This window comes from Staurois parvus, unplaced genomic scaffold, assembly GCF_062004578.1.
Source record: "Staurois parvus isolate SC_StPar_1 unplaced genomic scaffold, SC_StPar_1.0 ptg000812l, whole genome shotgun sequence".
Lineage (NCBI taxonomy): Eukaryota > Metazoa > Chordata > Amphibia > Anura > Ranidae > Staurois > Staurois parvus.
This window is the reverse complement of record NW_028318608.1, coordinates 356,426-378,729: the sequence shown is the minus strand read 5'-3', so window position 1 is coordinate 378,729 and position 22,304 is coordinate 356,426. Positions and strand designations below refer to the sequence as shown.

Below are 22,304 nucleotides of genomic sequence, written 5' to 3'. Positions count from 1 at the left end.
AACAGCTGGAGGGCCGCCAGTTTGACACCCGTGCCCTAGAGCAGCGTTTTTCAACCACTGTGCCGCGGCACACTAGTGTGCCGTGAGATATTGTCTGGTGTGCCGTGGGAAAAATTCCAATTTCATCTGTAACATGTGGCTTCGGCTCACAAATAGACCAATCATTAGAATCTAATGATTCAGTGGTCGGCAAGCCGCGGCTCGCGAGCCACATGCGGCTCTTTACCCAGTCTAATGCGGCTCTTCTGTGTGCCGGGCGCCTGCTCCCCTCCCTCCTCTCGGTCGGCCGCTCCCCTGCCTCCTCTCGGTTGGCAGCCCCAAAAGTCCGCGCGGACCTTTTAATCCGGCTTGCGGATGTGGCTGTCAGGATGTGTGTAGGCGGGGCAGCGTGCCGAACGTGAGGGGAGGGGAGCTAGGCTCCTCTCACAGTCCGCCCTGAAGACCCGAACGGCGCGGGAAGACAGCGAGAGGAACGCAAAAGGTAAGTGAATTGACACGGGGGACTTGGCTTACTAGAAGGGGGGGGGGGAATAGTACTGTGGGGGATGAAATACTATATGAGGGATGAATTACTATATGGGGGATGAATTACTATATCAGGGATGAATTACTATATGAGGGATGAAATACTATATGGGGGGATGAAATACTATATGGGGGGATGAATTACTATATGAGGGATGAAATACTATATGGGGGGATGAAATACTATATGAGGGATGAAATACTATATGGGGGATGAATTACTATATGAGGGATGAATTACTGTATGAGGGATGAAATACTATATGGGGGGATGAAATACTATATGAGGGATGAAATACTATATGAGGGGATGAAATACTATATGGGGGGATGAAATACTATATGGGGGATGAAATACTATATGAGGGATGAAATACTATATGAGGGATGAAATACTATATGAGGGATGAATTACTATATGAGGGATGAAATACTATATGGGGGGATGAAATACTATATGGGGGGATGAAATACTATATGGGGGGATGAAATACTATATGAGGGATGAATTACTATATGAGGGATGAAATACTATATGGGGGGATGAAATACTATATGGGGGGATGAAATACTATATGAGGGATGAATTACTATATGGGGGGATGAAATACTATATGAGGGATGAATTACTATATGAGGGATGAAATACTATATGAGGGATGAAATACTATATGGGGGGATGAAATACTATATGAGGGATGAAATACTATATGGGGGGATGAAATACTATATGAGGGATGAAATACTATATGAGGGATGAATTACTATATGGGGGATGAAATACTATATGAGGGATGAAATACTATATGGGGGATGAAATACTATATGGGGGATGAAATACTATACGGGGGATGAAATACTATACGGGGGATGAAATACTATACGAGGGATGAAATACTATACGGGGGATGAATTGCTATGGGGGATGAATTACTATATGGGGGATGAATTACTATGGGGGATGAATTACTATATGGAGGATGAATTACTATATGGGGGATGAATTACTATATGGGGGATGAATTACTATGGGGGATGAATTACTATGGGGGATGAATTACACTATGGGGGATGAATTACACTATGGGGGATGAATTACTATATGGGGGATGAATTACTATGGGGGATGAATTACTATATGGGGGATGAATTACTATATGGGGGATTAATTACTATGGGGGATGAATTACTATATGGGGGATTAATTACTATGGGGGATGAATTACTATGGGGGATGAATTACTATATGGGGGATTAATTACTATGGGGGATGAATTACTATGGGGGATGAATTACTATATGGAGGATGAATTACTATGGGGGATGAATTACTATATGGGGGATTAATTACTATGGGGGATGAATTACTATATGGGGGATTAATTACTATGCTTACTATGGGGGAATATTACTATACTTACTATGGATGACACATACACATCATTCATCTACTCTTGGTCCGGCCCCCGGGTCCAATTATAAAATACTTTATTATTTCATAATAAAGTAATTATAAAATAATTTCTTTGTGTTTGATTCCTATTCAAGAGAATTACTTTATATATAGTCAATATAGGCACAGAGGTAAAATTTTTTAACATTTTCTAATGGTGGTGTGCCTCGTGATTTTTTTCATGAAAAAAGTGTGCCTTTGCACAAAAAAGGTTGAAAAACACTGCCCTAGAGAATAAAATAGCGGTAGTTCCAGTTTTTTATGTTACACAATATTAATACAAAGGTCTAAGAAACTCAAAATTTCTGTAAAAATATATACTAAAGTTAATTTTAGAGCAAACAAACACAATAAATTCTGCAATAAAGTTGCACTGAGTAAATAGATATCCAACTATCCTAAAATTGTGTGCACCTGCGATAAAGCGACAAACGTCAGTGCCATATATGTTCTAACAAAAGCTCCTACAGGTCATCAGTTTTGCAGCCGTGGTGCTATAATTATTGCTCTCACGCCAACATGCATGGAGATATGTAACACGTATGTCGCAATCAGCACCTTCATGTGTAGGCATCCCTAACGCTTGTGCTTTTACTGTATGCGTGTATATGTGGGGGGTGGTGAAGTTTTTTGTGGGGGGGAGTTGACCGGCGGTACTTGGTTGCCGGCCGCGAAGCCAAAGACCCACCGCCGGGCGTGAGAGCTGGCCGAGAGAACCAGGGACCACGGGTCGGGCACAGGGAGCCGGCCGCGGGTAGTGCCTGGGCGGGGAAGCCGACCGGCGGTACTTGGTCACCGGCCGCGAAGCCAAGAACCGCAGGCCAGGCGTGGGGAGCCGGCCGCGGGCAGTGCCTGGGCTGGAAAGCCGACCGGCGGTACTTGGTCACCGGCCGCGAAGCCAAAGACCTGCCTCCTGGCCGGGAAGGCTCGGGGAAGCCAAAGGACCACAGTTCGACGATCGCGGACGGCAGGGAGGCGGCGGATCGCGCTGCTGGCCTGGGAGCTGGCAGGACTGAACCTTGCGGAAGTCGTGAATGAGGTCGGCGACCGGTGCGCGATCCGGGAAGGAGTTCCAGGCGGGGGAGGGAGGGGACTTTATGTGCTTGAGTGCAACTTTAAGTTTTTACAATTCATTAAAAAATTTTATTACACTTTTTTTTTTCATCACATGGGGACACGAAGTCTCCTATGTGATGTTTTTTTGTGACAGATTCTCTTTAATGGGGGGGGTCTAAGGGTCTAAAAGACCCCTGGTGTCTTAGCTGTCCTCCAATGAATCGATTATTTCCCAGCCACTAGGGCCAGAAAAATTGAAAGAGGGACCCAGAAGTGACGTTGTGTGTGGGTTAGCAAGGAGAAGGGGAGGAGATCAGATGCATGTCTGCTTGGCTCCCTTCCCTCTATCCGGCGGCACCCGCCATACTGGTCCTGGGCCATCAGATGGGTAAGTGGAGCTCGGGAGAGATGCCTAGGATTTGTGCAGGATTTGATGGAACCCGTTACCGGTGGGTTTGGAAGTGACTGGGCAGCCGTCCAGCCTCTGGACCGCTTCCATCTTCCAACCAGAAGTTGGCTTGTCAGATATACCCACACTTCTGGTGGCTGCAGCCATGACCTCAGTTCCTGGTCTCCTGCTCTTGTTGTCTGATCTCCTGTTGCTGACCCAGCCTGCTTGTGCTTCTGGACTCTGACCCCAGTTTGCTTCATGGTCTACTGTTTTCCTAGTATCAACCATGGTCTGCTGCTTCATCTGCCTGTGACTGAGTGTCCTCACAGTCTCTCTAACAAGCTTCCAAGGTCCAGTTCCCAAGTGCATTCCTGCAGACCACCATCCATGGTCCTCCTCTGGTGTGACTGCACTGCTGCTAACTACAGTCCAGAGACTACTGCTACCTGATTACTGGCACCCGTGCTACTTTGTGCCCTGTGCCCCTGTCCCCCGCACTCGAGGGTTCTTGGATCAGACCAGAGGTAGCCCTCTCATCACTGTGGCCTCCAACCAAGCTATGTGACATCAGGTTTCTATTGCTGTCTGTACCCCCACTCAGGAGATATATCTTCCCTATTTGACCTGGGTACCAATGCCACCCAAATAGAAGGTTTTTTCTACTCACCTAGTCCATGCCTATGCGTTGACATTGGCGGCATAACTGACCACACCTTGGTGACCGGATTGAAGCACTCCACGGTGTTGGAGGTTTTCAGGCCATCGCGTCCTCCAACCACATATAGCTTGTTGTCAATGACAGCGACTCCAAACTGCAAGCGGCGTCCGCTCATGGTACTGATCTGAACCCAACTGTTTGTCCTCAGATCGTACTTCTCAATGGTCGTGGCACCTACAAAAAAAAAGGAGAGGGCGCATCAGAGATCCATTTCACATCATGAATATTTATGTGTCCTTCCTCAGGGACTTGAGTATCGGAACTTGTAGGAACAAATTGCTACACCCTGTGCTTTGCTTAACCCCCCTGGCGGTATTCCCGAGTGTAGCTCGGGGTAAAGTTTCAGCACCACAAGCGGTAACCCCCCCGAGCTACACTCAGGAATACACTGCAGCGTTGCTCCGGGACCCCTTCTGCACTTACCTTGTCCTGCGCTCCCACGATGTCCCTCCTGCAGTGTCCCCGGCCATCTCCTCTGAATTATATTGTTGTTGTTTTTTTCAGAATTATGTGGGAGGAATCTGTGGCTCCTTTTATCCCAGGAAAACCTTGACATGTCCATACCGGACCACGAATCCACTGTATAGTCAAATGTAAACCAACCTCCCACCAAATGATAGAGTTCAGTGAAGGGTACCATGAAGACTACATCATACCAGGGCCGGGACAAGGGGTGGGCGCAGGGGTGGACTGACCATTTGGAAACTCGGGCACTGCCCGAGGGCCCAGGGTCAGTAGGGGGCCCCATGAGATGCCCCTGGTACCTTTTTCATAGGCTTTTTTGAGTTTGGGCAAGGACACAGGGACCCCATGATCCCCTATTGAGGGCCTGGGGTCAGTAGGGGGCTCCATGAGTTGTCCCTGGTACCTTTTTCATAGGCTTTTTTGAGTTTGGGCAAGGACACAGGGGCCCCATGATCCCCTATTGCCCAGGGGCCCCATGAGTTGTCAGTCCGCCCCTGGGTGGGCGAGAGGGACGGCTGCCCTGGGTCCAATGGTTTACTGTAGGGATAGGGGAACCTTCCTTTTGTTACAAAGATGACAGCAGTAGTGACAGCGTCATCACTACACCTGCCAGGCCAGCGCTGGGAGTGGCGAGGAGAGGGCCGGGAGGAGGTGCCGGCTGTGTTCTCTCTCCCACTCCTTCCTGCCTCTTGTGGCAGGATTGCGGTGGAAAAACTGCGCACTTTCAATTCAGGATCAGGAGCTGCAGAGCAGGGACGGACTGACAACTCATGGGGCCCCCGGGCAGTAGGGGATCATGGGGCCCCTGTATTCTCACCCACACTCAAACCACATCCAAAAAAGCCTATGAAAGGTACTAGGGCCATCTCATGGGGCCCCCGGGCAATAGGGGATCATGGTGCCCCTGTGTCCTCACCCACACTCAAACCACACCCAAAAAAGCCTATGAAAGGTACTAGGGCCATCTCATGGGGCCCCCTACTGATCCTGGGCCCTCAGGCAGTGCCCGAGTTCCTGAATGGTCAGTCCGCCCCTGCTGCAGAGTGATTTTGACAAGTGACTGCTGAGCGTAGCACCCCCTGAGCTTGCACACCATGAAGGAAGAGGGCCGGGCGCATTTTGGCATCTTTGCCCTGGGCGCTGGATGGCCTTGTCAAAAGACATCGTCCTGTGTACATCGGGAGCTGTGCAACTGGTGCTACTCTGACCACCTTCGTTACCACGTCTGTTCTTTCATCATGGACAGCAAGTTAGAGCAAAGAGCGCACATGGTCAGAATAGCACCAGTTGCACAGCTCCCGACATACACAGGATGATGTCTTTTGGCACACTGACATACGAAGGTCGGTGCTCTCTGGGACTGTGTGCACAGCCTTTTGCTAGTTACAAAACTACGAAGCTTTTTGATTTTTGAAATCAGAGGGTGCCACCAAATAAATGTAGCTTTATGAATACACCAAAGTAATAAAAACATGTACACAGGCACTGCAAAGTACAGCATGCATAATAAACACCCTCCCATCTAGGACAGGGGTCTAAACAAGGGGTCAGTTTACAGTCTTTCAGACTTTAGGTGGGGCCATTGGAAGTAGAAAATGTCCCGGCATTGGTTGGAGTAAAGAATGCCACATCTTTGTTGTTACGGAGAGGAATTGTGCCCCATCGTTGGTGTCATTGGGGGGGAACTATACCCCATTGTTGGTGTCCTTTGGCGGAATTGTGCCCCTTCGTTGGCGTCATTGGGAGGAACTATGCCCCATTGTTGATGTCATTGGACGGAATTGTGCCCCTTCGTTGGCGTTATTGGGAGGAACTATGCCCCATTGTTGGTGTCCTTTGGCGGAATTGTGCCCCTTCGTTGGCGTCATTGGGAGGAACTATGCCCCATTGTTGATGTCATTGGACGGAATTGTGCCCCTTCGTTGGCGTCATTGGGAGGAACTATGCCCCATTGTTGGTGTCCTTTGGCGGAATTGTGCCCCTTCGTTGGTGTCATTGGGAGGAACTATGCCCCATTGTTGATGTCATTGGACGGAATTGTGCCCCTTCATTGGTGTCATTGAGAAGAACTATTCCCCATTGTTGGTGTCATTGGGAGGAACTATGCCCCATTGTTGTTATCATTGGGCAGAATTGTGCCCTTTCGTTGGTGTCATTGGGAGGAACTATGCCCCACTTTTGATGTCATTGGACGGAATTGTGCCCCTTCGTTGGCGTCATTGGGAGGAACTATGCCCCATTGTTGGTGTCATTGGGAGGAACTATGCCCCATTGTTGATGTCATTGGACGGAATTGTGCCCCTTCATTGGTGTCATTGAGAAGAACTATTCCCCATTGTTGGTGTCATTGGGAGGAACTATGCCCCATTGTTGTTATCATTGGGCAGAATTGTGCCCTTTCGTTGGTGTCATTGGGAGGAACTATGCCCCACTTTTGATGTCATTGGACGGAATTGTGCCCCTTCGTTGGCGTCATTGGGAGGAACTATGCCCCATTGTTGGTGTCATTGGGTGGAATTGTGCCTCTTCATTGGTGTCATTAGGAGGAACTAAGCCCCATTGTTGTCATTGGACAGAATTGTGCCCCATCATTGGTATCATTGTGCCCCGTTGTTGGTGTCGGAGGATGAAATATTTCCCCAAGGGCCAGAGAAAAAGCAAGCAAAGGGCCACATCTGGCGCCTGGGCCGCAGTTTGGAGGCCTCTGCTCTAGGACATGGAGCTGAAAGTGCCAGAGCCGAGAGTTCATCAGGGAAGAGGCTGGTATGTGCAAAAGGATGGTAGGAAGCTGCTGGATACCAGGAGGGAACAGGCTGAACCACGGTGGAGAGCGAGGAGATGCAGCAAAGCCGTTGGAGTTTCTGGACTCGGCAGGTGACGTCACGCGCTGACGCTGTTGTGGGCGTCACCCGCCTGGCATCACTCTGCACATACCAGCCGCTTCCCTGGCAAACTCTGCTGATTATCTCTGGCACTTTCTGAACCCACAACAGTACAATCAGTCTGTAGATGCAGTAAAGCATGCTTGTTATACTCAGTGTGGAACCTAAGGGGTTAATCCTCCACACTGTGTAAAAAAGGCTGTTGGATCCTGTCTTCTCTGATCCTCCCCTTCATCTACTGTCCCCAATCCATCTGTCATAGCACAGAGCAGCAGTGTCAAGTTTGCACATGCTTAGTTTGGTGTGTATTGCTAAAGAATTTTTTTTGGGGGGTCAGGGGTCATGCAGCCTCTTAGGACAATCAGAGAAGAATGAAAACTCCTCCTACAAGATTAATCAGTGCTCGGCCGACCACTGATAAAAGTCACAAGACCGCAATAAACTGCTGATGAGAAAAGGGATTTAGCAGTTTATATTTACTAAAATAATTGCATTTCCATGTTCTGTGTACTGTGGGAGAGCAGATATAGTGAATGCGGGGTCCGGGGAGACCGGATATAGTGAATGCGGGGTCCGGAGAGAGCGGATATAGTGAATGCGGGGTCCTTGGAGAGCGGATATAGTGAATGCTGGGTCCGGGGAGAGCGGATATAGTGAATGCGGGGTCCGGGGAGAGCAGATATAGTGAATGCGGGGTCCGGGGAGAGCGGATATAGTGAATGCGGGGTCCGGGGAGAGCGGATATAGTGAATGCGGGGTCCGGGGAGATCGGATATAGTGAATGCGGGGTCCGGGGAGAGCGGATATAGTGAATGCGGGGTCCGGGGAGAGTGGATATAGTGAATGCGGGGTCCGGGGAGAGCGGATATAGTGAATGCTGGGTCCGGGGAGAGCGGATATAGTGAATGCGGGGTCCGGGGAGAGCGGATACAGTGAATGCGGGGTCCGGGGAGAGCGGATATAGTGAATGCGGGGTCCGGGGAGAGTGGATATAGTGAATGCGGGGTCCGGGGAGAGCGGATATAGTGAATGCGGGCTCCGGGGGAGAGCGGATATAGTGAATGCGGGGTTCGGGGAGAGCGGATATAGTGAATGCGGGGTCCGGGGAGAGCGGATATAGTGAATGCGGGGTCCGGGGAGAGCGGATATAGTGAATGCGGGGTTCGGGGAGAGCGGATATAGTGAATGCGGGGTCCGGGGAGAGTGGATATAGGGAATGCGGGGTCCGGGGAGAGCGGATATAGTGAATGCGGGGTCCGGGGAGAGCGGATATAGTGAATGCGGGGTCCGGGGAGAGCGGATATAGTGAATGCAGATATTAGTTGGAGGAATAGTGCCCCACCATTGATATTAGAGGAACAGCGCCCCATCATTGATATTAGTTGGAGGAATAGCGCCCCATCATTGATATCAGAGGAATAGCGCCCCACCATTGATATTAGAGGAATAGCGCCCCACCATTGATATTAGAGGAATAGTGCCCCACCATTAGGTGGGGGAAAATTTCTCAAATTGTTGGTGTCAATGGGGAGGATAATGCTCTACCATTGGTGTCAATGACTGGTATAGTCCCTTGTAGCAGCAGGAGGAACAACGGCCCCAAGGGCGAGATGAATGCAAACAAAGGGTCGCACCCGTCCCGTGTTTGGAGGCCACTGCTCTATGTAGACCCACCCGAGGACATTTTGGCTCGCCATACACAGTAACACGAAGAGTGTGCCTCATCTGACACTCAGGCTGTTTATGTAGAAGATGACGGCGGTTGAGCAGCCTGGAAAGATTTAGCACTCGAATTATTCTTTGGATAATTTTTGCTTCGGAGATTACGGCTCCATCTCCTGAATTGCATTTTCCCTCCTTCTGAGGACATTTTGGAAGGAGTTTTGCCGGGAGAGATTTCGCTGGAAGATCCAAGTGTGATGTGCGGAGAGGATTGTCTGCGTATTTGGCAGAGGTGACACTTCTATCTATAATTCATTGTATCTTGTGTAGGATCATCCTCCATCTTCAGCTCCGGGCTCCTGAATGTCGCCGTATTGATTGTGTTTGTCTGTTCGTCACTCTGGATGAAGGTGACAAGAGAGGGGATTGCGTATCAGGCAGGGGATCAATGTTAGCACCCCACCGTAAGCACTTTTCTTTGATAGCCTGATTTACTTTGCTGTCATCTCAGACAACTAAAAGGAATTGTTCTTCCACAGCTGGAACAAACGGGAGGGGGATGTGTCAAAAGCAGAGCCTAATCCTTCTTTCTCCATGCCCCCCCCCCCTCCATCATTCTTCCAGACTTCAAGGTGGAAAAGCAACGCCCTTGAGAAAGTAACTGTGAGGGGAGTCACTTTGGGTGGGGAGCCCATGGAACACAGCCCCCTTTAGAGAGGTGGGGAGACCCCTGCCTCAGCTCCCCATATCCCTCTTATGTGTAAGTCACCCTGTGCCTGTTAGGGGTACAGGGTGGAATGTCCTGCTATTGTGTAGACATGTATGGGTGGGGTGGGGGGTTGTTCATTGTCTACTGCCATGTGGTGCATCCCATTGTTCTCTTCTGTGTCTTGCTTGGGAGCAGGGGTGGACTGACAACTCCTGGGGCCCCCGGGCAATAGGGGATCATGGGGCCCCTGTGTCCTTGCCCACACTCAAAAAAGCCTATAAAAAGGGTACCAGGGGCATTTCATGGGGCCCCCTACTGACCCCAGGCCCTCGGGCAGTGCTCGAATGGTCAGTCCGCCCCTGGTCCTGATATTGTGTAGACATGTATAGGTGGGGTGGGGGGTTGTTCATTGTCTACTGCCATGTGGTGCATCCCATTGTTCTGTTGTGTGTCTTGCTTGGGAGCAAACTATTATGGGATGTATGTGCTTGTGCATTGGCTTGGTGGGGGGTGTCTGCTGACATGTCTCTGGTTGCTTGATTTGGTTTGCCCCGCCCTGTGTCCATATGCAGGGGGAGGGTTGTTCCCGTTGAATGTTTATATCTTGTGTCTGTGTTAAAATAAAGCAGTCTACTTCCTGGTTTCCTTCAAGTCTGGTGGTCTCTAGTCTTGGTCAGCGGTGGGGGTCCGTGGTCGGTATTCGGTCGGGGAAGCGGGAGTATAACGGAAATACCCAAGTGCAGTCGGGGTTCGGTTCCGTTACAGTAAATTGCTTTTGAAATGCCCTTCAGTATTAACCTAGCCTATCCACACACTGGAAAACCCTAGAAATAATGGTCTCAAGGAACCGTGACTAAAAACGGTTATTCCTACGGCTTGAGGTACATTATCATGAAAAACAAAGCAAAACAAAAAAAAAAAAAGTAAAATTTATGAAATTGGTAATGAGCAGAAGTAAGTTTTGGACCAAAAAACTGGAAGGTCCCTTTACATTGGTGGCTAGTGGAAAGGTGTCAAACTGGAGGCCAATTGGGGAAAGCCCAACCCAAGGCCAAGACAAGGGGTGGGCAGAAGGGGAAAATGAATGATGGGGGTGTGGGGGAACCACCTCACCACATGCTCCAGATCAGTGGTTGGCAACCATCGAGACTTGGCTACTGCTGTCACACCATGGTCCAACATGGCCACTCTCCTCATCAGCCGTCCACAGCTGTCATGAAGAACACACCACTCATACGCAACTACCTTCCAGCCGCTGGAAAGCAAGAAAGCAAATGATTGGCCACATATTGTGTGTGGGGGGAAGGGGTCAAGCTCAGGCTGGAGGGTTCTGAAGGTCAGGCCCCTGGTTCTGGAGGTCCATGGAAGCTATTGGGTGGAAGGGCAGAAGCAGGAATCAGAATATTTACAGGAGTCTGACCAACCCCAAGCAGGAGGTCTGGCAGTGTGTTGGGTCTACAAATATTAAAGAGCCTAGCCAGCAGGGGAGTCTGGTGATCAAGGGGAAGATGGCGTACTGAGGATCATGAGACCTGGGAGGAGACCCATGCATGCTCCGTGCCGTACTCCGACAAAACCATACGGTTATTTAGTATCTATACAGTTACATTGAGATACTTTCCTCAACAGTATGAGGGTAGCCTGAAAAGTTCCTACATGGAAGGAATGCAGCAGAAGAAATGGAGGGCGCCAGGTCAGGAGGAGTAAATTCAGTGAAGAACTGGAAAAACGGAAGACGTACTCCTCCTGACCCGGTGCCCTCCCTTTATTCTCCTTCTCTTCGAGGGCTTCCCCACATCCTTGACGAGCTTCTGCCGGTCCCTCCCCAGGCGGTTGCCTTTTGATCCACCCTTCGGTAGTCTGAAAAGTTCCTACATGGAAGGAGTGCAGCAGAAGAAAGGGAGGGCGCCAGGTCAGGAGGAGTAAATTCAGCGAAAAACTGTAAAAACGGAAGACTTACTCCTCCCGACCTGGCACCCTCCCTTTCTTCTGCTTATCTTTGAGGGATTCCCCACATCCTTGACAAGGAGCTGCCGGTCCCTCCCTAGGCAGTTGCCTTTTGATCCATCCCTTCTTCCATCATTAGCCTCAGGATGCACCACCTGTGTTCACACCGCCACCACTCCGGTCACATAGGATCTTCACCATCCCCGACGGGGCTTGCCGACTCCCAACCAGGTGCCCTGGTTCCTTGGACTGCCTTCTCCTCCCATTGCTTATCCTATGGACCATTCCACCCAGTGACTCTTCTCCATTATTTTCTGTGCTCTAAGTCGGTTCCCCTTTTTCCTTCTACTACGCCCCATATCACCATCCTATGTTCTATGTCCCCCCCGTAGTCAAGCTGAAAATGGAGAAAGAGGCAGAAGAAGGCTTGAAGTGTTCCATCAGCAGGCAAAGTGATGGCCATGGTCCTCTACATTGATGATGCACTCCCTCATAATCCCAAGAAATGGAACACTTTGAGTCTTGTTCTTCCACTTTTTTCATTTACATCTTCAAGTTGCTGAAGATTTGGGTCCTGCACAGCCAAAAAACATGCATTTCCCAAGGAAGAGGAAACTAAGGACAACTTCCTGGCAAACTAAATACAAGTCTCTATACAGAAAAGTCTCTTCTGGGAAAGCTCTCCAGCCTCTCCTGGTGTACTACCCCAGACCCCAGATTCATCCTCCTCTTTAACCAGCTGTCTGGAGCAGGGGCGGACTGACAACTCATGGGGCCCCTGGGCAATAGGAAATCATGGGCCTCCTGTGTCCTTACCCACACTCAAACCACACCCAAAAAAGCCTATGAAAGGTACCAGGGGCATCTCATGGGGCCCCCTACTGACCCCGGGCCCTCGGGCAGTGCCCGAGTAGCTAAATGGTCAGTCCGCCCCTGGTCTGGAGGAATCCCTTGGCAAGGGGATCCAAAGCTGCCACTTTAAATGGAACAGTCCCGGGTGTAGAACTGGTTAGGTTTGCCACCAGAATGCTCCTTAACTGGCCCAGGGGGTGAAGGCTTACTCACTCAGTCCTTGCCTGTGAGCTGGTTGGGTTGGTGGCTGCCTTCAGGCCTTCTGCTAGGCTGGCTCCTTCCCTGGCTCCATAGGTGGTCATTCCTCTGGTGACCACTGAGGATGAGTGGTCCTACTTTCCAGGTCCCAGCCTGTAGGTAGGCCTCTTCCCACTGGGCCCCTTTCTCCTGCATCCCAACCTTCCTCACATCTTCCACCCGAACCCTCCTGCTGTTGAGCAGGCTCAATCACACTTAAAGGCTGCCCTGGCCCCATACCAGGGGTTGGCCAGAGTCCCCTAAGTGTGCAGGCTAGCTCCTCCTCACCCCCGCCTACTGCTGCTAGAATCTTCTCCAAGATTCCAGAGCAAGGGGAGGTATTAAGGAACTGACCTGCAGAGCCTCTCTTCCCTGGCCTAAATTTGACCCTGCTGACTATTCCCCAGGCTGCTACTCAGCCTAAGAAGTTTCCCGTCTGTTTGGTCACTCCTTCCGTGTCGAACTTTTCAGACTACCCTTTTATGTTCTACAGAAGATCTTTTGACAAAATATATCCAGATAGACAAGTCCTTCAGCTGCAACTAACCTCTTGCAAGTAGACCTGCCATGGCTCCACGTACGTACGTACCCGGCTATATCTTCAGGTGAGTACTATCCAATCTTCAACTTTCGGGAACACACTTTACCTCTACCCTTAGAGTCGCCCCCTATCTATTTTCTTGTGTCACAGTTCTAGGAACCTCTTCAGTCCGAAGACCAGACGTCACCTCGGAGGAGGAAGACGAGGACGCTGAACTGGAAGAGACGGACGATGCGGAACTGGAAGATGAGATGACCGATGTCTGATCAGCTGCAATGTCAGGACCTTCCATCTGCCTGGAGATGGAGCTGGAGATGCCGACCATTCCCCACGACCAAACCTGAGAGCCCCACAACAGAGTACTTTGATTGGCTATACCTACCGTTCCCCACGACCAACCCTGAGAGCCCCACAACAGAGCACTTTCATTGGCTATACCTACCGTACCTCACGGCCAACCCTGAGAGCCCCATAACAGAGCACTTTGATTGGCTATGCCTACCGTTCCTCACGACCAACCCTGAGAGCCCCATAACAGAGCACTTTGATTGGCTATGCCTACCATTCCTCACGACCAACCCTGAGAGCCCCACAACAGAGCACTTTGATTGACTGTACCTACCGTTCCCCACGACCAACCCTGAGAGCCCTACAACAGAGCACTTTGATTGGCTATACCTACCGTTCCCCACGACCAACCCTGAGAGCCCCATAACAGAGCACGTTGATTGGCTATGCCGACCATTCCCCACGACCAATCCTGTGAGACCCTCAACAGAGCACTTTGATTGGCTATGCCTACCGTTCCTCACGACCAACCCTGAGAGCCCCATAACAGAGCACTTTGATTGGCTATACCTACCGTTCCACACGACCAACCCTGAGAGCCCCACAACAGAGCACTTTGATTGGCTATGCCTACCGTTCCTCACGACCAACCCTGAAAGCCCCATAACAGAGCACTTTGATTGGCTATACCTACCGTTCCCCACGACCAACCCTGAGAGCCCCACAACAGAGCACTTTGATTGGCTATGCCACCCTTCCCCACGACCAACCCTGAGAGCCCCACAACAGAGCACTTTGATTGGCTATACCTACCGTTCCCCACGACCAACCCTGAGAGCCCCACAACAGAGCACTTTGATTGGCTATACCTACCGTTCCCCACGACCAAACCTGAGAGCCCCACAACAGAGCACTTTGATTGGCTGTACCTACCGTACCTCACGGCCAACCCTGAGAGCCCCACAACAGAGCACTTTGATTGGCTATGCCTACCGTTCCTCACGACCAACCCTGAGAGCCCCACAACAGAGCACTTTGATTGGCTATGCCTACCATTCCTCACGACCAACCCTGAGAGCCCCACAACAGAGCACTTTGATTGACTATACCTACCGTTCCCCACGACCAACCCTGAGAGCCCCACAACAGAGCGCTTTGATTGGCTATACCTACCGTTCCCCACGACCAAACCTGAGAGCCCCACAACAGAGCACTTTGATTGGCTATACCTACCGTTCCCCACGACCAACCCTGAGAGCCCCACAACAGAGCACTTTGATTGGCTGTACCTACCATACCTCACGGCCAACCCTGAGAGCCCCATAACAGAGCACTTTGATTGGCTGTACCTACCATACCTCACGGCCAACCCTGAGAGACCCACAACAGAGCACTTTGATTGGCTGTACCTACCGTACCTCACGGCCAACCCTGAGAGCCCCATAACAGAGCACTTTGATTGGCTATGCCTACCGTTCCTCACGACCAACCCTGAGAGCCCCATAACAGAGCACTTTGATTGGCTATGCCTACCGTTCCTCACGACCAACCCTGAGAGCCCCATAACAGAGCACTTTGATTGGCTATGCCGACCATTCCCCACGACCAATCCTGTGAGACCCTCAACAGAGCACTTTGATTGGCTATGCCTACCGTTCCTCACGACCAACCCTGAGAGCCCCACAACAGAGCACTTTGATTGGCTATGCCTACCGTTCCTCACGACCAACCCTGAGAGCCCCACAACAGAGCACTTTGATTGGCTATGCCTACCGTTCCTCACGACCAACCCTGAGAGCCCCACAACAGAGCACTTTGCTTAGCTATGCCTACCGTTCCTCACGACCAACCCTAAGAGACCCACAACAGAGCACTTAGATTGGCTATACCTACCGTTCCCCACGACCAACCCTGAGAGCCCCACAACAGAGCACTTTGATTGGCTATACCTACCGTTCCCCACGACCAACCCTGAGAGCCCCACAACAGAGCACTTTGATTGGCTGTACCTACCATACCTCACGGCCAACCCTGAGAGCCCCATAACAGAGCACTTTGATTGGCTATGCCTACCGTTCCTCACGACCAACCCTGAGAGCCCCACAACAGAGCACTTTGATTGGCTATGCCTACCGTTCCTCACGACCAACCCTGAGAGCCCCACAACAGAGCACTTTGATTGGCTATGCCTACCGTTCCTCACGACCAACCCTGAGAGCCCCACAACAGAGCACTTTGATTGGCTATGCCTACCGTTCCTCACGACCAACCCTAAGAGACCCACAACAGAGCACTTAGATTGGCTATACCTACCGTTCCCCACAACCAACCCTGAGAGCCCCACAACAGAGCACTTTGATTGGCTATGCCTACCGTTCCTCACGACCAACCCTGAGAGCCCCATAACAGAGCACTTTGATTGGCTATGCCTACCGTTCCTCACGACCAACCCTGAGAGCCCCATAACAGAGCACTTTGATTGGCTATGCCGACCATTCCCCACGACCAATCCTGTGAGACCCTAAACAGAGCACTTTGATTGGCTATGCCTACCGTTCCTCACGACCAACCCTGAGAGCCCCACAACAGAGCACTTTGATTGGCTATGCCTACCGTTCCTCACGACCAACCCTGAGAGCCCCACAACAGAGCACTTTGCTTGGCTATGCCTACCGTTCCTCACGACCAACCCTAAGAGACCCACAACAGAGCACTTAGATTGGCTATACCTACCGTTCCCCACAACCAACCCTGAGAGCCCCACAACAGAGCACTTTGATTGGCTATGCCTACCGTTCCTCACGACCAACCCTGAGAGCCCCATAACAGAGCACTTTGATTGGCTACGCCTACCGTTCCTCACGACCAACCCTGAGAGCCCCATAACAGAGCACTTTGATTGGCTATGCCGACCATTCCCCACGACCAATCCTGTGAGACCCTCAACAGAGCACTTTGATTGGCTATGCCTACCGTTCCTCGCGACCAACCCTGAGAGCCCCACAACAGAGCACTTTGATTGGCTATGCCTACCGTTCCTCACGACCAACCCTGAGAGCCCCACAACAGAGCACTTTGATTGGCTATGCCTACCCTTCCCCACGACCAACCCTGACAGCCCCATATCAGAGCACTTTGACTGGCTATGCCTACCGTTCCCCACGACCAACCCTGAGAGCCCCACAACAGAGCACTTTGATTGGTTATACCTACCGTTCCCCTCGACCAACCCTGAGAGCCCCATAACAGAGCACTTTGATTGGCTATGCCTACCGTTCCCCACGACCAACCCTGAGAGCCCCACAACAGAGCACTTTGATTGGCTACCTTCTAGTTCTGGAATTCTGGTTAAGATTGGACAAGTGGCTACAATTGTACTCATCGTTCTCGGAAATCAATATTTGCCCGTATCATACATCGATTGGTACCTTTTGTGGCATCCATTCCCCCCACGGCATAGAGGGCCCCCACCGTAGACTTCCTTGGTTTGGTCCGGGGACTTTGCATCATGGACCGCCTCTCAGGTAGTAGGTGATATTTCATGGCTTCCATCAGGAATTTCTGGCATTCCAGGTCATTGGCAAACATGGTACTGTTCTCCAGATCTGCGAGGAGCTAAAGCCAGACTTCAGTCAGTTACACACGGGCAAGGACAACTCATGAAAACAAAAATATTTTACCGGTTTTTTACCCCTCCAGAGGATCCCCCCCCTGCCCTTCCTGACCAGGCACTGTGTTCAAATTTATTCTATTTGAAAGTCAAATTTTGGAAGATGGTTATATTCTATTCTATTGGTTTTTTCTGTTCTTTTCTATTTGCGTTGCAAACCGTGCAATTGTCAGTTAAAGTAGCGCAGTGCCGAAATGCAAAAAATGGCCTGGTCAGGAAGGGGCGGGGGAATCCTCTGGAGGTCAGGGGGTTAACATCTGTTTCTTTTAACATAAGAAAACCCTATTTTAATTCCGGAATGGACGGAAAACGGGTTTAAAAACGGATGACAAACGGATGCAAATAGACAAACAGATGAAAAATGGATGTAAATGGGCAAAAATGGATGAAAACGTATGTAAATGGACAAACCGGATGTAAACAGATGAAAACCGGATGTAAACGGATGAAACACGGATGTAAGTGGACAAAAAATGGATGTAAACAGATAAAAACCGAATATAAACAGATGAAAATGGATGTAAACGGACCAACGTGGATGGAACATGGATAAAACCTGATGAAAACCGGAAGTAAACGGACAAAAAAAGGACTTAAACGGACGAAAAACAGATGTAAATGAACAAACAAATGAAAAAAGGATGTAAATGTTCAAAAACAGATGAAAACCGGTTCTAAATGAATAAAAATGGATGTAAACAGATACAATGGATTTAAACAGATGAAAAACGGATGTAACTGGACAAACAGATGAAAAATGGATGCAAACGGACAAAAATGGATGAAAAATGATGTAAACGGACAAAAACCGATGTAAACAGATGAAAAATGGATGTAAATAGACAAACAGATGAAAAATGAATGTAAATGGACAAAAATGGATGAAAACAGATGTAAACTGACAAAACCGGATGTAAACAGATGAAAACCGGATGTAAACGGATAAATCACAGATGTAAGTGGACAAAAATGGATGTAAACAGATGAAAACTGAGTAAAAACAGATGAAAAACAGATGTAAATGGACAAAATTTGCTTAAAACAGATGAAAACGGATGTAAACGGACAACCATGGATGGAACATGGATAAAAACCGATGAAAACCTTATTTTAATGTACAAAAAAAGGACTTAAACGGACAAAAAACAGATGTAAATGGACAAACAAATGAAAAAAGGATGTAAATGTTCAAAAACAGATGAAAACCGGTTCAAAATGGATGAAAAATGGATGTAAACAGATAAAAATGGATTTAAACGGATGAAAAACGGATGTAAATGGACAAGCAGATAAAAAATGGATGCAAACGGACAAAAATGGATGAAAAATGATGTAAACGGACAAAAACTGATGTAATCGGACAAAAAATGGATGTAAATGGACAAGCAGATGAAAAATGGATGTAAACAGACAAACATGGATAGAAACAGATGAAAACCGGATGTAAACGGATGAAAAAAGGTTGTAAAGGGACAAAAATGGCTTTAAATGGACGAAAAACTGATGCAATCGGATGAAAAATGGATGTAAATGGACAAGCAGATGAAAAATGGATGTAAACAGACAAACATGAATAAAAACAGATAAAACCGGATGTAAACAGATGAAAAATGGATGTAAACGGACAAAAATGGATGAAAACTGATGTAAAAGGATGAAAAAAGGATTTCAACGGACGAAAAATGGATGTAAATGGACAAACAGATGAAAAATGGATGCACACAGACACAAATGGATGAAAGCTAATGAAAACAGACAAAACCGTATGTACATGGATGAAAAACAGATGTAAACGGACAAAGACTGGATTTAAACAGATGTAAATGGACAAACAGATGAAAACCGGATGTAAACGGATGAAACATGGATGTAAGTGGACAAAAATGGATGTAAACAGATGAAAACCTAATATAAACAGATGAAAAACAGATGTAAACGTACAAAATTTGCTTAAAAGAGATGAAAATGTATGTAAACGGACAAACATGGATGGAACATGGATAAAAAACGATGAAAACAGGATGTAAATGGACAAACAAATAAAAACAAGGATGTAAATGTTCAAAAACGGATTAAATCCGGTTCTAAACTGATGAAAAATGGATGTAAACAAATAAAAATGGATATAAAGAGATAAAAATGGATTTAAACGGATGAAAAACGGATGTAAATGGACAAAAAGATGACAAATGGATGCAAACGGACAAAAATGGATGAAAAATGATGTAAACGGACAAAAACTGATGTAAATGGACGAAAAATGGATGTAAATGCACAAACAGATGAAAAATGGATGCAAATGGACAAACAGATGAAAAATGGATGCAAATGGACAAAAATGGATAAACTATGTAAACGGAAAAACACTGATGTATGAAGCAGATGAAAAATGGATGTAAATGGACAAGCAGATGAAAAATGGATGTAAACGGACACACATGGATGAAAACTGATGTAAAAGAATGAAAAAAGGATTTAAACGGACGAAAAATGGATGTAAATGGGCATACAGATGAAAAAAAGGATGTAAACGTTCATAAATGGATGAAAACCTGATGTAAACGGATGAGAAATTGATGTAAACGGATAAAAATGGATTTAAACGAATGAAAAACGGATGTAAATGGACAAACAGATGAAAAATGGATGCACACGGACAAAAATGGATGAAAGCTGATGTAAACAGACAAAACCGTATGTACATGGATGAAAAACAGATGTAAACGGACAAAAACTGGATTTAAACGGATGTAAATGGACAAACAGATAAAAAATGGATATAAACGGACAAAATTGGATGAAAACTGTTGCAAATGGACAACGAATGTACATGGATAAAAATGGATGTAAATGGACAAAAATAGATGAAAACTGATGCAAATGGACAACGAATGTACATGGATAAAAATGGATGTAAATGGACAAAAATAGATGAAAACTGATGCAAATGGACAACAACGAATGTACATGGATGAAAAATGGATGTAAATGGACAAAAATGGATGAAAACTGATGCAAATGGACAACAACGAATGTACATGGATGAAAAATGGATGTAAATGGACAAAAATTGCAAGAAAACTGATGCAAATGGACAACAACGAATGTACATGGATGAAAAATGGATGTAAATGGACAAAAATTAGTGAAAACCGTATGTAAATGGATGAAAACCTAATGTGAAATGATCCGTTTTTTCTTGGACTGAATGGATGAATAAATGGGAATGCCCATGTGAAGGGGCCTTAGGACTGTTTAAAAAACATCGACCCACAAAAAAAAAGTTATTTAATAAAAAAGTTATTTTTTTTTAAAAAAGTTATTTAACAAAAAAAAAAGTTATATTGAAAAAAAAAAGTGACCTTACCTGCGGCGGGAGTAACGGTAACCTTATGTAAGACAGGAGCATCCCCAGGTCCCTCTGCCGCGATTCGATGTCATATTTGACCCATTGCATTAGCGCCTGGAAAATGGTTTCCTCGTCGGGGACGTTGATGTCATCGCTGGATAACAGTTTGGCAATTTCATTGGCCGGCAGGAGAAGAAATTCTTGATTGCGTATCACCTCAATAAAATTTTCCTGAAAAAAGAAAAAAAAAGTAAGACCGACGGAGAATGTGAAGGTTTTGTTCCCCCGAAGGCACCGCTTGGTTTAGTCCCCAGAGATCACAAGGTGGGATTTCATCCCGCCCACCCGGGGGCTTAGTCACAGACACCTCTCTGACCAAGCCTCAGTGGGCGGGGTGAAACACGTCAGGGGGCGTGGCCAGAATGGCGGTTGAGTCCATTCCTTAACATTGGATTCCTGGGGTTGGTTGAGCAGCGTCCATCCATTCACTTGTATTGGTTGAGACTAGAATCGCTCTGCCTCCCCTCTTCTCACCCCGGTGGGGGGATTATTTTCCTTCCATCCACAGCTTGGAGTGACACCAGAAGGTTTACTTCAGACAATTTTTATTTTTATTACATTTAATGCTCCAGAAAAATGTTGCAGACTGAAGAGGAATTGGCCAGAAACGTTCTACTACAGCAGTGGTCTTCAAAATGAGGTCCAGGGGCCACTTCGGCCCTTTGCTCGCCTTTATCTGGCCCTTGAGACGCTATTCCTCCCACTGACACAAACAATGGGGATGTAATTATTACCACTGACACCAATGATGGCGCACTATTCCTTCCACTGACATCAATGATGGGGCACTATTCCTCCCACTGACACCAATGATGGGGCACTATTCCTCCCACTGACACCAATGATGGGACACTGTTCCTCCCACTGACACCAATGATGGGACACTGTTCCTCCCACTGACACCAATGATGGGACACTATTCCCCCCATTGACACTAATGATGGGGCACTATTCCTCCCACTGATACGAATGATGGGGCACTATTCCTCCCACTGACACCAATGATGGGGCACCATTCCTCCCACTGACACCAATGATGGGACACTATTCCTCCCACTGACACCAATGATGGGGCACTATTCCTCCCACTAAAGATGTGACATTGTTTATTCACACTGACACCAGGACATTTTCTACTGGCCACAGCCCAGCCCCCTCTAAAGTCTGAAGTACAGCAAACTGACCCCTTGTTTGGAGACCCCCGGTACTGCAGTGTTCTGATGTCATGCTATAGGCCCATTTACAAATCAATGCTCCCTCTACTGATTGTTGGGGTCCAAGGGCCACGCTTCAAGCACAAAAGGGCCACACGCGACCCTCGGGCAGCAGGTTGGGTACCAGGGGTTTGGAGGCCTCAGGGTGCTCTGGGTCAAGTCAAGGGTCTCCTCCGTGTACAGGTTTTGGATAACTCAAAGTATATCTAAAGCCATTTTTTTTGTTTTTTGTAGAGTAAGGACGGGTTAAGCCTCATGTGTGGGTTTTATTTTTTATTTTTTTGC

General features: G+C 48.1%; 1 protein-coding gene across 1 annotated transcript in view; it reads right to left on the bottom strand.

Moving 5' to 3' along the window:
* Positions 1-22,304, bottom strand: part of LOC149444167 (kelch-like protein 4) — a 217,033-nt gene that overhangs the window by 41,661 nt on the left and 153,068 nt on the right. Inside the window, exons 5-7 of the mRNA XM_089654865.1 lie at positions 20,764-20,976; positions 17,155-17,341; positions 4,093-4,317 (exon numbers count right to left, since the gene is read on the bottom strand). Coding sequence (XP_089510991.1) covers positions 4,093-4,317; positions 17,155-17,341; positions 20,764-20,976 — 625 coding nt within the window. The remainder of the gene's footprint in view (positions 1-4,092; positions 4,318-17,154; positions 17,342-20,763; positions 20,977-22,304) is intronic.